This window comes from Tamandua tetradactyla, chromosome 20 (assembly GCF_023851605.1).
Source record: "Tamandua tetradactyla isolate mTamTet1 chromosome 20, mTamTet1.pri, whole genome shotgun sequence".
Classification (NCBI taxonomy): Eukaryota; Metazoa; Chordata; class Mammalia; order Pilosa; family Myrmecophagidae; genus Tamandua; species Tamandua tetradactyla.
Window position 1 is genome coordinate 28,848,660 of NC_135346.1, and position 15,161 is coordinate 28,863,820.

The 15,161-nt window shown below is 37.0% G+C and overlaps 1 protein-coding gene and 1 long non-coding RNA gene across 2 annotated transcripts; both read left to right on the forward strand.

Moving 5' to 3' along the window:
* The first annotated feature begins 3,342 nt into the window (after positions 1 to 3,342).
* MARCOL (MARCO like) lies at positions 3,343 to 9,131 on the forward strand. The gene is made up of 4 exons (XM_077137975.1): positions 3,343 to 3,467; positions 3,792 to 3,904; positions 7,997 to 8,896; positions 9,082 to 9,131. Exons 2-4 carry the CDS (start codon positions 3,856 to 3,858, stop codon positions 9,129 to 9,131), a joined length of 999 nt encoding a protein of 332 aa, XP_076994090.1. The 5' UTR covers positions 3,343 to 3,467; positions 3,792 to 3,855.
* A 34-nt stretch (positions 9,132 to 9,165) lies between these two features.
* Positions 9,166 to 12,475, forward strand: LOC143664516 (uncharacterized). The gene is made up of 3 exons (XR_013166453.1): positions 9,166 to 9,246; positions 10,847 to 10,968; positions 12,295 to 12,475. It is a non-coding gene; the product is annotated as an uncharacterized LOC143664516 (long non-coding RNA).
* The last annotated feature ends 2,686 nt before the right edge of the window (positions 12,476 to 15,161 follow it).

Consider the following 15,161-nt stretch of genomic DNA (forward strand, 5'->3'; position numbering starts at 1 on the left):
CTTTAAACACCTCTTGGGGTTAGAACAAAATTTGACATATGCTTTCTCCCCTGGGGAGGAATGGAAAACTAAACACTTTGACTAAAGTATTTAGCAGGAGAAATCTATTAGAGAATTCTTAGTCTTTTTGCTTTTGTGATCTACAGATGGGAAATTGACACAGTTTTCTCGGAAACATCCCACAGTAGGAAACAAAGGCTACTAAACTGCAGGTCTGAACTTTTTTCTACCAAACCATATACAAAAAAAAACCACTTGGTAAATTGTGACCCCCTCAATGAGGTATTATTATCATGATTTTAGAAGTAAGAGGGAAGAAGAAGAGGAGGTGGAGGAAGCGGAAAAGGAAAGGAAAGGGGAAGGGAAAGGGAAAGGGGACAGAAGAGGGAGGAGAGGTTATACAACTTATACAAGATCGCATAGATAGAAAAGCAGGAGAGACAGACCTCAGGTCCTCTGACTCCATGGCATTTTTAAAAAAACTTTCCACCCAACTATAATGACTGCTGGAAGAATTGGAATAGAATAACCCTGGACTAGCAACCCCACTCCCAGTGATACACCTTCTCCCTTTCTCAAATACGTGGGTGTGATGAGCTTTTTTTTTAAAAAAATATTTTTATTGTAAACAACAAACATACAAACATTCTATACATGGTGTAGAATCGGTGGCTCACAATATCATCACGTAGTTGTGTATCCATCACTATGATCATTTTTTTTGAACATTTGCATTTCTCCAGCAAAAGAAAGAAAAAAGAAAAGCTCATACGTATCATACCCCTTACCATTCCCATTGACCACTAGTATTTCAATCTACTCAATTTATTTTAAGTTTTGTTTCCCCATTATTTGTTTATTTTTTATCCATATTTTTTACTTATCTGTCTATAACATAGATGAAAGGAACATTAGACACAAGGTTTTCATAATCACACAGTCACATTGCAAAACCATTATGCAATCATCTCCAAGAAATACAGCTACTGGAACACAGTTCTACAGTTTCAGGCACTTTCCTCTATCCACTCTAGTATTTCATAAACTAAAAAGGGGATAGCTATATAATGTATATGAATAACCTCCAGGACAACTCTTGAGAGATTTGCTTGAAATCTCTCAGCCACTGACACTTTATTTTGTCTCATTTCTCTCTCCCCCTTTTTGGTTCAGAAGATTTCCTTAATCCCTTGATGCCAAGTCCCAGCTCATCCCAGAATTTCTGTCCCCCAATACCAGGGAGGTTTATACACCTGGTAGTCATGTCCCATTCGGTGGAAGGGCAGTGAGTTCACCTGCTGAGTTGGCTTAGACAGACAGACCACATCTGAGCAACAAAAGAGGGTCTCTTGGGGTGACTCTGGGGGTGACTCATAATTTTAAGTGGGCTTAGCCTATCCTTTTCAGGAATAAGTTTCATAAGGACAAACCCCAAGATTGAGGGCTCGACCTATTGATTTGCTTGTCTCCACAGCTTGCAAGAATATCAAGAATTCTCCAAATGAGGAAGTTGAATTTTTCTCCCCTTCTCCCCATTCCCCCAGAAGACTTTTCAAATACTTCTTTATTCACTGTTCAAATCACTCTGGGATTTATTGGGGCATCACGCTAATCTGGACAAACCAACAAAATCTCAGGCCCTATTAAGGTTCCATATTCTTATGGTGTTCAATTAAATTGATCATACAAGTTAAATTAGGAAATGCACTAATTAAAATATAAATTTTGTACCAAATAAGCATTTATCCCTTTAGTCTCACACAGAAGTTGAAGTTTTAAAATATGAATGGAGCTCCAGTGGGGCAATCAGTGCATGATACTTATGATGAGCATTTTTTTTCTTATTTGCTGAAAGCTTAATTATTGAATTTACTCCCAAATGTGAAGGAAGACAAAATAGAAGAAGATTCTTAAGGTGGAAGAAATTCCATTATTAAAAAAGAAATGCAATGTTCCAGTAAAGAAAAGTACAGCACTAACAGCAATTAGTCAAAATGCTATCCAGAATGGTTTGGAGAATGAATAGGCATATAGAAATAAAATTCCCTTACTCAAAACAACCAACAACACCTTTAACTAACCATTTAAGGAAGCCTCTGATACCTCAAACCTTAAGTTTCAGGAGGTTTTGATCTTTTTCAGTGCAGTTTCTTGACATACTAGGCACTCAGCAATATTTGTATTTATATATATTATTTTGAGTGAACAGCAATGGAGTTCAAGAAAAGCAGGTATAAGACTAAGTATGTAATAGGTGATTGCTTAGCCCAAATGCAAATGCAGCTATGGGGTTCGTTTATCGACATTTAGCCATTTACTTAATGAGCTCTTTATATGAGCATCTGGATGTGAAAATAACTTGCATCAAATTTACCAATTTGATACATCCTATATAAAGCAAATATAGTAAAATATTAATGAAAGAATCATGGTAACATGTATATAGCTGTCCACTGTAGAATTCTTTCAACGTCTCTGAGTTTCAAAAATTGTCATAATAAAATTTGGGGAAGTTATCTGGTCTTTAAAGAATTATGTATGTGTGCATAATCCATGTCTTTCAGATTTCTCCTGGCAGTCATGTGGATCACAAGCAGTATTGAGGGAAATTACGTGAAAAAAAGTTGCCTTATTATTAGCAAGAAAAATTCAAACACTATCCTTTCTGGTATGATGAAATTACAGGCTTTTAAAAAATGAAATTGTTTATCATTCCCAAATATCTTCCTTCTAAACAAACTAAAGATAAAATAAAATACATCTCAGGACCTCTAAATCTGAGGCTGTTATTAGTAATGGATAGAAAGGACCATCTAGTCCAATTCCCCTTCAACAGTTGAAATTTCCTGAGACCTCCAAAGTGTTTATCCTGTTCTTCCACATATATTGGGTGAACTGGTGCTGCCATTTTGAAATACACAGATCAAATGATATCTTTTTTCCACACACTAATTCTCTTCAGATGATAAAGCCAATGGTTACATCCCTCCTAAGTTTATCCTTAGTCAAACCATTTGCTATTGCTATCAACCAGCCTTGTGCTTTATGGTCTCCAGACTTCACCTTATCAGGTCATCTTTTTTTGGACATGCTCCAATTTCCCCATGCTTCCCTCAAGTATGAAAGCCAATCTGGAACACAATATCCCATTGTATTATATTGAGTTTATGATGTGACTTTCAAGTGAACCTCAGTTTGGCATACAAGCTTGAGGCAACAAGGGGAACAGTGTATGGTAATTCCTCAAACATGAGATCTATTATCCCTTGTTACCTCATAAAAATACTTCACCCATCATCATTATCCCCACTGGATGCATTCACCACTCACTAATGACAAACACTCAATGCATTTATATTAACTTTCAAAATATAATTGGGGTTAATAATTGGCACATAATTTATTTGAGGAACAATTTTAGCTGTGGTCATATAAACTTGGAAGTTCAATGACATCACTGACTAAAGGTAGGTCAACTCCTATAGTAAATATAGTTAACACTCTGAATTTATCACTTTCCCAAATGGGGTACACTTTTATTTTTTTGTTTAAGTTGTTTGTTTGTTTTTTTCTGGGAGGAAGTTATTTGGTAGAAGGACTATAAAGTTTGGTTGGTTATGGGAGTTGGGGCGTGAGACTAATTTTTTAAATGATAATCTATTCAAGAAGGAACACCTTTCAGTTTGTGAAAATTCCTCTGTAATTTTTTAAGGCAGTGACAATGTTTCACAATCAGGGTGGAGATTTTTCAAGTATATAACATGGTGGTAATCAACATGGTTTATTTGTAGAGCACTTCCTGAAGAGTCACCCTTCTCTGCACAGCCACCAGGTCTGAAACAACTGAAGTCTCCCATGGGGTCTTTTGTTCTCCTTTCCTTCATGCTCCTGGCCCTGTTCTCAGGTAAGGAAGTTACATTCAATGACATTCCTGCCAGCTCTCAAAGTAAACTATAAGAAATGCTTTTCAGAAAAGGTAACAACTGGAAATCTTTATCAAATAGAGAAATGGAAAAAGTTGTTTCCAGAGAACTTAAATATAGATTCAGATGTAAAAAAAAAATAGTGACTGGTTGAGACAACAGAAAAGAGTTTGGTAAGACTAAGGAGAAACAGGGACAAGGGAAGGAGAAAGACAAGGCATTAGACAGGAAAAATCTCAAATGATTATGAATATTCATGTTCACATTTCTTAAAGATTATGGCCTTGAGGGATGAACCTGGAATGTGTAGTATGATAAAATGGCTTCAAATCCTGCCTCTTCCACTTTCTAGTTATGTGATCTATAAGATAGAAATAATAATATTTTCCTGTAGGGTTCTTGTAGAATCACTGTGGATAATAGTATTTGCTACCATTACTTTAAGTCTTCTAAGGTGCCTGTCCCTCAACATACTTCTCTCTAGTTCTCACTTCAATGTGGTTAGATTGTCTATATCCAGAGACGTAAATTTCTAAAGATAATAAATGATGCAAGTTATACATTTCTCAATATAATAAATTATATTAAGTTAAACAGATTCGAATCTGTCTCTAAATTGTTACTTCCTATTTGACCGAGATTTCTTATACATATTGAAAAGAACTAATGAAAGTAAGGTGGTTACCACCTTTAGCTGTAATAGTTGGAACACAAGAAGCAGTGACCCACTTCTCATTGAAGAAATCAGTTATTTCAGATTGTTGAATAAAAGGAATATAAGATTTATTCAGATTGGAAAGATCAGTTTGGTAGCAATACGGAAAATGAGTTAAGAGGTGAGAAAAATTGTGGATAGATGCAACGTAGAGTGCTGTTAAAGTACTAGAGATAAGAAATAAGGACACATAGCTAAAAGGTGGGACTGGAAAAGGGAAGAAAAAAACATGTATGTGTTTTAGAGGAGAAACATACAGATAACACTCCTCATTAGAACATATTTTCCATGAAGTCAGACACCACAGCTGTTATGTACCTCCAATGTCTTGCTACCTTATACCTAATAGGTATTCAGCAAATGTGTGTTGACATATGAAAGCATTCTAATACCAGATTAGATAGATGGATTTGGAGGGGAAGAGTAGACAGGAATAAAGAATGCCTATTAAAATATAAAGCAATGCAAAACACATATTTATCACTTATAAAATCAGAAGCAGAAAATATAAAATATAACAAAAAATGAATATAACTTTCCAACTTTTTACCTTAAAAAATAGATGGTTAAGCCATATTATGATATAATAACTATTCTTTTACTCAAATATACCACCTTTGGTTATTATCCTGCAAATTTTCTCAAGCATATAAGAAATGTATAGTATCATTATTTTCATTAAATCGTCATAATCTCAAAAGGCAGTAAATAAGCTAGCTGCCCTTTAGTAGAAGACTGGTTTAAATAAGTTATAGTAAATTCATAAAATGGGAGAGTATTCAGCCACTGGGGCAAAAAAAGTAAGGTGGTTGTATTAGTTAGGTTTCTTCAGGAAAACAGAACCACAGGAGATATACATAAGTAAATAGTATGAGATTTATTATAGGAATTGGTTCACATGACTGTGGAGATTGGCAAGTCCAAATTCTGTAAGGCAGACCACAAATTGGGAACTCTGATGAGGGTTTTGATGAATTCTCTGGGAGAAGCTGGCTGGCTGAAGTAGAGATAGAAATTCTTCTTTCTGACTGCTGAAATTCTTAGTTGACCTTTAAGGCCTTCAACTGATTCAGTGTGGCTTCTCTTGTTCATGAAGTTAATCTCCTCTGTTGATTGTGGATGCATTCAGCCATGGATACAATAAAGTGACTAATGATTTAAACCACCAAAATTCCCTCACAGTAACAGTCGGGCCACTGCTTCTCTGACCAGACAATTGGACACCATAACCTAGCCAAGTGGACACACGAACTTAACCATCACAGAACTCTTCATGTTCTGATAGAGATAGAACTTCCCTATACTGTCCAGGGGCAGAACAAGTTGTAAAACAGTGTGCACGAGCGCTGCCCATGGAATGGGAAAAATGTATTCAGCTATGTTTGTAAATACGTAGAAAATAATACACAAAATTCTGGTAAATATGATTCCATCCTGGGAGGGAAAAGGGGTGACTTGGGATAAAAGACAAAGGTAAATTTGCTTTACACTCAAATTCCCCCTTTTTACCTTTCGAATTTGGTTCCATTTGCTTATGTCACCTATTCAAAAACTACAAATAAATAATGAAAACATAACTTAACCAACTCATTTTTATCATTTCAGTCCATCTATTTTCTAGTTGACTTTTACTTGAAAATAGTGACGCTAATGAATTATGTTTTTCTTAGAACTCAAAGAGCCCATGCATATACTCATTTCTTTGTTGAAAGTAATTTCTTCTTTCTTTTCCATTTTTCTGACTATATCCTATTATTTTTCAGTTCTCACTTCCTCCAAGAAAGAGAATGGATGCTATCTTGATAAGGGGCCTATTATTTACTTTACTTCATATATTAGCACAGATAATACTGCTATAATTTCCTGTTTACTTGCTTCAACTTACTCCTAGACTTCTCAGCTTTATGAGGGCAGGACCATAAATATCTTGCTCATAGTTGTATCCCTATTTCTCAGAATAGTTCTGGGATAGTAATGGAATTCTTAAAATATAATCTTAGTACACTTAATGAATGGCTGAATTACAATGACAAATGTCATAGACCATACTCCACTCTATTTCACACTTCAGTAAATCATGTTGCTAACTGCTAAACTCCTGTGTCTAGACTAAGATCTTAACCATCAGCAGTACAGGATGCCACAGCACACTAAAATTCATAACAAGCATTGGGAGGCATTTGATTTTAGTTAAATGGACTTGAAGGGACAAGTGGAATACACTTGCAAAAATATAAAGCAAGACAACGAGAATTGCTAGTGCAACACTGGATATAGATGTGGAATCATCCACATTGAAATTATTTAAGCCTCTGTAATTAAAAAAAAAATTCCCAAGGACATTCACAAAGAAAAATGAAAAATCAAGCTTGAGTAGACCTCTAAGGAAACTTCATATTAAGGAGATGAAGGAATAAAGAGACATCATCAAAAGAGAAAGAAGATGTCAAAACTTTTTTTAAAGGGACAATTCCAACACACAAATGTTGAGAAAGATAAAACCCAAGGCAATACCACTTTATTTAAGAGCTATAAGGCCATTATATCTACTTATTCATTGTTTTCTAGTTCCTGCTCATTTGGAATAGAATCGAAAAAACCTTAGATACATTTAATTTCATTAAATGCTGGGTAGACTTCATAACCAATTCAGAAAAGCAAATAGTTTAGATAAGTTATAAAATAGGTTTTAAGAAAAAGTCATGAGATACACACAAGTCTCTTGAGATATTCAACCATAAAAAGAAAAAAAGGAAAATAACCACTAGAGGGAGCATGATTGATACCAAGGCTTTTATTGGAAATGGTGGGTGCCCAGGTGATTGAAAAAAGAAAATATATTCTGAAAGAGAAGGAAAACCTCTAATCTTGGAACAGGAGAAGGATGGCCCCAGAAAGCATACAGAGAGATGGAGGAGAGATGATAGTAAGAGGGCTCATGCCTACCAGCCTTTGTGTCTGGAAAACTGATGATGGCATCTTCTATAGGGTGAAATTGGGAAAATGAGATTGGGTCCTGTGGAGGCACTGAATAGAGTTTCTTTAATACATAAGGGAATCATTTAAAGGAATTTGGGGTATTATAAAGGCCCAGTTCAAATAATTCAGACTAAGAGTTACAAAGGAGTGTGCTGGCTTGACTACACAAATTTGGGAAATCACACACCAAACCAAGAAAATAAGAAAGGAAGAAAAATATTCAGGGTATGAGAAGGTATGGCAGGATTATATCTAATTTTTTTTTCTAAAAAGGCAAAGAGACATTAAATATATACTATATCTTGGGGTGGGTGGTTTTTATTTTAAATTCTTGAAGTTAAATAACTATTTTTATTTTTTGCTTATGGTATCATTCCAGTGTCTGCGACCCAGATTCAGAGAACAAGCATTTTCAAACCAGCAAAGAGTCCCGAATCTGTACTTATTCTAGAGGAAAACATTGATGCTAATGAACAAGGAAGACAAAAGGAACCAAATAAGCAAGGAAGTAGTAACACACAGGGCAAACCAGGGGCATTTATTTTGCAAGGCAGACCAGAGTATCCTAACCAGCCAGGGAAACCAGGGAATTTTAATCAGCAAGGGAGGCCAGGACGTTTCAACCAGCAAGGGATGCCAAGGGCTTGGTTTCTACAAGGAAGTGCAGGAAGATCTAACCAACAAGGTAATCTGCAATCTTCAAATGAACAAGGAAAACATGGATCCGCTGGCCAGCAAGGGCAGCCAGGGTCATTTAGCCAGCAAGGGCAGCCAGGATCTCCTGGCCAGCAAGGGAAGCCAGGGTCATCCAACCAGCAAGGGAAACCAGGGTCATTTAGCCAGCAAGGGCAGCCAGGATCTCCTAGCCAGCAAGGGCAGCCAGGATCTCCTAGCCAGCAAGGGAAGCCAGGGTCATCTAGCCAGCAAGGGAAACCAGGGTCATTTAGCCAGAAAGGGAAACCAGGGTCCTCTAGCCAGCAAGGGAAACCAGGTTCATCTAGCCAGCAAGGAAAGCCAGGGTCATCTGGCCAGCAAGGGAAGCCAGGGTCATCTGGCCAGGAAGGGAAGCCAGAGTCATCTAGCCAACAATGGAAACCAGGGTCTTCTAGCCAGCAAGGGAAACCAGGGTCATCTGGCCAGCAAGGGAAGCCAGGGTCATCTGGCCAGGAAGGGAAGCCAGGGTCATTTAGCCAGCAAGGGAAGCCAGGGTCCTCTAGCCAGCAAGGGAAACCAGGGTCATCTAGCCAGCAAGGGAAGCCAGGGTCATCTGGCCAGGAAGGTCAGCCAGGGTCATCTAGCCAGCAAGGGAAGCCAGGATCCTTTAGCCAGGAAGGGCAGCCAGGGTCATTTAGTCAGCCAGGGCAGCCAGGGTCATCTAGCCAGCAAGGAAAGCCAGGGTCATTTAGTCAGCAAGGGCAGCCAGGGTCCTCTAGCCAGCAAGGGAAACCAGGGTTATCTAGCCAGCAAGGGAAACCAGAGTCATCCAGCCAACAAAGAAAGCCAGGGTCATCTAGCCAGCAAGGGAAGCCTGGGTCATCTAGCCAGCAAAGGAAATCAAGATCTTTTTATAATAAAGAAGAAAGAAAAAATGTAAGCAACAATTTGAATGGCAATATAATGGAAGTTCAGGTTGGTGTTGATATCTTTTTCTTTTTCCTTTTGTCAACTTACCTCAGCCATCCTATTTTCCAAGACTTGAAATGGTTAACAGAATATATTCTTATCAATCAAAAACACATTGCCATAACGTTGATGCAACCATAAAAGAGGAACTTTGGAGCAGATTATTTCTGCATGCAACATCCATGCTTATTAATGAGGACCATGTCCTTCCATTCCATCTCTCATTCCTCTCCATTGTTCTCCATACCCATTTCCAACCTACCCATTAGCTGCATACCATCTGAAGTCTGCTTTCTAAATCACATCTCTGATATTTCACTCCCCTGTTCAAAATTCTTCAGGGGATCCACATTGCTTAGAGGATAAAATCCAAGCTCCTAAGCATGGCATTTAAGGTTCTTGATGATGGGGCCCCTGTATATCATCCAGCTTAATTTCATGTCACCCTTGCTCACATACTATCAACATCATACAGAGTCTTTTTATGTTCTACTAAGGTTTTCCTAATGCATTTTTATATATTCCCATTACTAATGATTGCTTTGTGATTGACAATGACTCTGGAAACTCCACTTAATTCTCATATCTAAACAGTTTTCCTGGAACACTTCCTCTACCTCTTCATCTTAACAGAAACTCTATTGTCTTTTTACCTCAAAAGTTGTCATTCCTCATAACCTTTTCAGATGTAAGCTGCTTGTTCCCCTCTTGGATGGCATGAAGTAGATGTCTCCCAGGGGTATTCATTCCATCTATGCATTAATGCAAGCACCAGCACGTTTCTGTATCTTTAGGGTGTCACTTAAACTTTCTCAATTTTATTTTCTTTTCTAAAAAGGGGATTTAATCCCTAGCCATTTAAAAGAGTATATATATGAGTGAAAGGAGTTGATAGGTATGAAAAGGGTGTAAAATCTAAGCTGATGAAAAACAGTGGCATATATTTAATCTTCTCATAGCACCTTCACACTTAAAAGACCAAGCATTGTACCAAAAAGGCTCTCCATTCCCTGTAGTGTCCCCATTCTCTCTCATCTGCTAGTCAAAGCTTCCTTATGTTCGCAGGCGTCTGTCATCCTATAACTCAATTCAGAAGAAATTCCTCAGGAACTACTTAAATGAATTCTGCATAATTCTAACTTTTGTATCATTTTTCTTTCATAGGCACAGGATAAAAAGAAAGAGATCAGTAAATCATGACCATATTTGTCTTATGTTGCCAATATGATTTCCCTCACAACTATTTCCCCAGATAGGAGAAGGGTTTTCTCCAAAGTATTAAAGTGGATGCAGTCTGACATGTAGTAATATCAGAGTCTTTAGATTCAGATACCAAATTCGAATACCAATTTGGACATTAAATCCATATTTAATCTGAGGTGTATCATTAAAATGCACTGGTCTTCTTTGCTCTTGTTATAAAATAGAGCAAAATATACTCTTCTTTCATGGAGTAAACTAAAATGCAATGGATCCATAAAATAATTAATTGGTTCAGTCCAATGCTTAATTAATAATAAATAAGCAATGAACATTTGTTTTAATTGTAATTTCAGAATTAAATTGATTTTCCTATATTTACCTAATGTTTTTTACATTATTACAGACTGGGAGCAAGAATAGCAAGAACCCAGCTGCAAAAACTAAATGTCAATCTATTTACAAACCAGTCTGTGGTTCCGATGGCAAAACCTATGGTAACCTCTGTGTATTGAATGAAGCAAAGAGGTAAAATATCTTTGTGGTCCTTTGCATCAGGATGTGGTATTCTGATCCATAGGAAATAGAAAAATATTTCTCTTCATGCCTCTGTAGTTCTCAGTAGCAGTTTATAGTTTGGACAAAGGAAATATAAAAAGATATTTAACTTTTGAACAGTAAATGCAGTCAGTTCTTGGGAGAAAAAAAGGAAAAATTAAAAGGTTCAGCTTTTCAAGTAGAAGATTTACTCTTCAGTCCTCCATGTACCAAATATATATGGAATACTGTTTTGGTTTGCTAAAGCTGCCGGAATGCAATATACCAGAAATGGAATGTCTTTTATAAAGGAAGTTTATTAAGTTGTAAGTTTACAGTTCAAATGCCATAGAGATCTCCAAACTAAGGCATCAAGAGAAAGATACCTTAATTCTCCAGGGACACTTTCCTTTTGCATCTCTAAAGGTCCCTGGCTGTGTGGGCTCTCAAGCTTTTTCCAGAATGGTGCCCTTTTAAAAGACTTCAATAAGCAACTCCACCATGAATGGGTGGAGACACATATCCACAGAAACCACCCAACAATTTTGACAAGGATTAAAGAATATGGCTTTTTCTGGGGTACATGGCAGTTTCAAACCAGCACAAATATCTACTACATACCAGACATTACTTTAAGCACTAGAAGTAAAGTGGTAAGGAAAACAGATAGAAATTTCTGCTTTTGTGGTGTTTTTATTTTAATAGTGGAAGAAAGACAAATCAATAAAATATATTAGAAGAAAAGGAGGACTGTGAAGCCTGGAGATTACTAATTGCTGACTTCTAAAATATATTTTAATTTTAAATAACAACATTAAGGGCTGGATTTGGGAGCAATTCAAACTATTAAGAGTTATGCTCCGTAAGAAATTAGATGACTAAAAGGCTGTTCAAAATTAGATCATGTGGTTTAAAAAAAGTTAGGCATCTCAACTTTCAGAATTTTTGTATGGTCAGTCATGAACAGTGTGAGTAAATTAGGAATTATACCTCTCTTCCCTTCTACAGTTTCAGCCTTTAGCAAGTGCTTAGTAAATACTACAGATACAAAGAAATGGTGAAGGTAAGTTTTACCTGTAGTCATAGAAGAGTTGGAAGAGATGTTAGATGCCAAGACTCTCATTTTATAACAAGGCATCTGGCCTAGGGGGAGAAGATACTCGCAAAACGTGCACAAATTCATGGATCATCAGTGTGAAACAATCAAGCCAGAATTTAGTCCTTTTTGCCCCATGTGATTTTAAAATAACCACATTTTCTCTTGGAGGTGGTGTTGAAATTCTTGGTCCTTGAATTCTATGATTATCTCTTTTTCAGGTCGAGTAATGAAAAACTGAGTATGAGCCATGAAGGGAAATGCTAAACATTTATGCCAAGTAAATTCTCTGGAACCTCAGAATTCACTTGCATTTCCTTTTAAACCATGGCTTTCCCGGAATCCCTTTGTGAGTTCAGCAAGTGCATTACAGGTGTGATGGTTCCTACATTATTTCCACATTTGTCCCACTGCAAATAAACTCAGTTCAAGTTACTTCTGATTTCTGGGATTGTTTTCTAGACCTTCTTTATCCTCAGGGGTGTCCGCAATCTCTTTGTTACTCAAAGCACAAAGAAAACTAAGAATTCTGATCTCACCTTCAATACTAACACTCTAGGATCTAGAGTAGCAATGTATGAACCTCAATAAATATAAGACTCACAGGATTGCATGTGAGAAATTGAGTCAAACCTCAGAGTTCCTGATGCAATAGGTCTCTGGTAGAGTTAAAAGGACTTCAGTTTTAAATAGCATTTCAGGGTTTCCAAAGAAGGTAGTCTATGGACATTCTATATGAAACCGATTTAAGAGTATTTTAGGACGCATTGGTTGACTTCAGAGGGTCCATGAAACCATATGTAAAATAAAATCTCTGTGTATTTTCTTAAGAGAGTTTCCATAGCTCTCATTAGATCCTTAAAGGAATGACCACAAATATATTTTAAAACCATTGATCTATAGATATTGAAAGGCAAAAATTTAATCTAATTACTGTGTATTAAGTATCTCAGAACATAAAACTTAGGTGATTGATTTGGAAGTTATCTCACTGGGGTAGTAATCATGTAGGTTAGCCACATGAGGCAGAACAAGATTTAGCACCGTGGCAGAATGAAAATTATTAAAAGCATTGGATTATAGAAAATGTTATTAAAGTTGTTGAGCAAAATCTGGAAATCAGCAGTGAATGCAAGTGTTTTTCATAATCAAGGCTTAAATCATTAGAGCCAGATTTAGCAGTAGAGATTCAGACAGTGGTTGTTAGAAGGTATGGTCACAGGAACCCAGACACTGGAATAGACTAAATGCCCTAGCTCCAATTGTAGAGGGAAGCTGGGGTATCATATGGGCTAAGTGGTTAAACCTAAGGAGAGGGAAACATAGCAGCTGCCCAATATTCCATGGAAGGCAATGGTCTGGAAAAGTGAGGAAGAGAAGAAATAGTAATCCTTACCTTTAGGGAATGTAGGTGACAAGGTGCATTTTAAGGATATTCATCTCACTAGCAAGAAACAAAATTCAGGGATCAAATATAGAGCATCATGGTACATTCTGCCCTACATTGATTCAGTCCTAGTTCTTCAGGCTGCTCCTTTATGAGTTGATTTATTGGAAGTTTTTAAAAATATTTTATATTGTGAAAAATAACATACATCCAAAAAAAGCAATAAATTTCAAGGTACATTTTAACAAGTAGTTATAGAGCAGATTTCAAAATGTGGTATGGTTACAGTTCCACAATTTCAGGTTTTTCTTTTTAGCTGCTCCAAGGCATTGTAGATTAAAAGAAATAGCAGTATAATGACTCAATAGTCATACCCATTTATTAAATCCTATCTTCTCTGTTTTAACTCCTTCTTCCTTTGATTCTTCTCTCCAATCTTTAGGGATATTTGGGCTACGCCCATTCTAACTTTTTCATGTTGAAAAGGGGTGTTGGCAATATAGGATAGGGGGAAGGAATTAGTTGATGTTCTTGGAGAGTCTGTCTCCTCTGGATTTCAGGACTTATCTGGTCTAGCAACCATCTGGAGTTTATAGGTTTCTAGAAAGTACACTTAGCACATGAAACTTTTATAGACTCTCAGATAGAGCCCTAGGTGTTCTTTAGGGTTAACAGGAATGATGTTGGTTGGGGGTTTGGCAAACCATGGCAATTAGTAATGTCTAGCTGAAGCTTGCATAAGGGTAGCCTCCCGAATAGACTCAACTCTGTTTGAACTCTCTTACCCACTGATACTTTATTTTGTTGCATTTCTTTCCCCCTTTTGGTTAGGAAGGCTTTGCCAATCCCACATTGCCAGGGACAGTCTCATCCATGGGAGTCATGTCCCACAATATTAGGGAGACTTTCACTCCTGAATATCATGTCCTACATAGGGGGAAGGGTAATGATTTTATTTGCAGAGTTGAACTGAGAGAGAGACAGGCCACATTTGAGCAAAAAAAGAGAGGTTTTTTTGAAGGAACATTTAGGCATAATTATATTTAGACTTAGTTTCTCCACTACGTAAATAAGTTTCATAAGAGCAAGCCTCAAGGTCAAGGTCTTGGCCTATTAACTTGGAAGTTCCAAATGTTTGAGAGTTGCAGGGGGTTCCCAGGTGGGAAAGTTTAATGGTCTCATATTTTTTCTCCAGCCCCTCGCTCAAGGACTTGTATTACTTTTTAATTATTTGCCCAACATGGGATATATCCTGGGATATATCTGGGTATCACATTATGCTATGGAGATTTACAAGCTCTCATTTTCCATTCCGGGCTCCATGTGTTTGGATTGTTTAAATGATCTAGCCAGATAGGTTGAGTTACATTGTGTAGTACAGAAAATTTATGTTTTGAATAAAATGTACCTCTCTGTGCTTGGTCTCATACAGTAGGTGAAATTCTATAATGCAGACAATAACATACTTTGCCCTGTATTCTGATTTACTGTAGTCCCAACCTAATCAACTCCATTCTTCTAATTGAAGCTTGATCTCTTTTTCAGTTTCTTTAGCAGTTGTTGCATATAGCAGTACTGACTTTCAGAGGTGCAAAACTCCAACTCTGAGTCTGTGTCATGCAGGTGTTCAAAGTTCCAGGGAGATACCAGGTTATACACATACAGCACAGAACCTCAGAATCTAGAAGTACACTTACAACT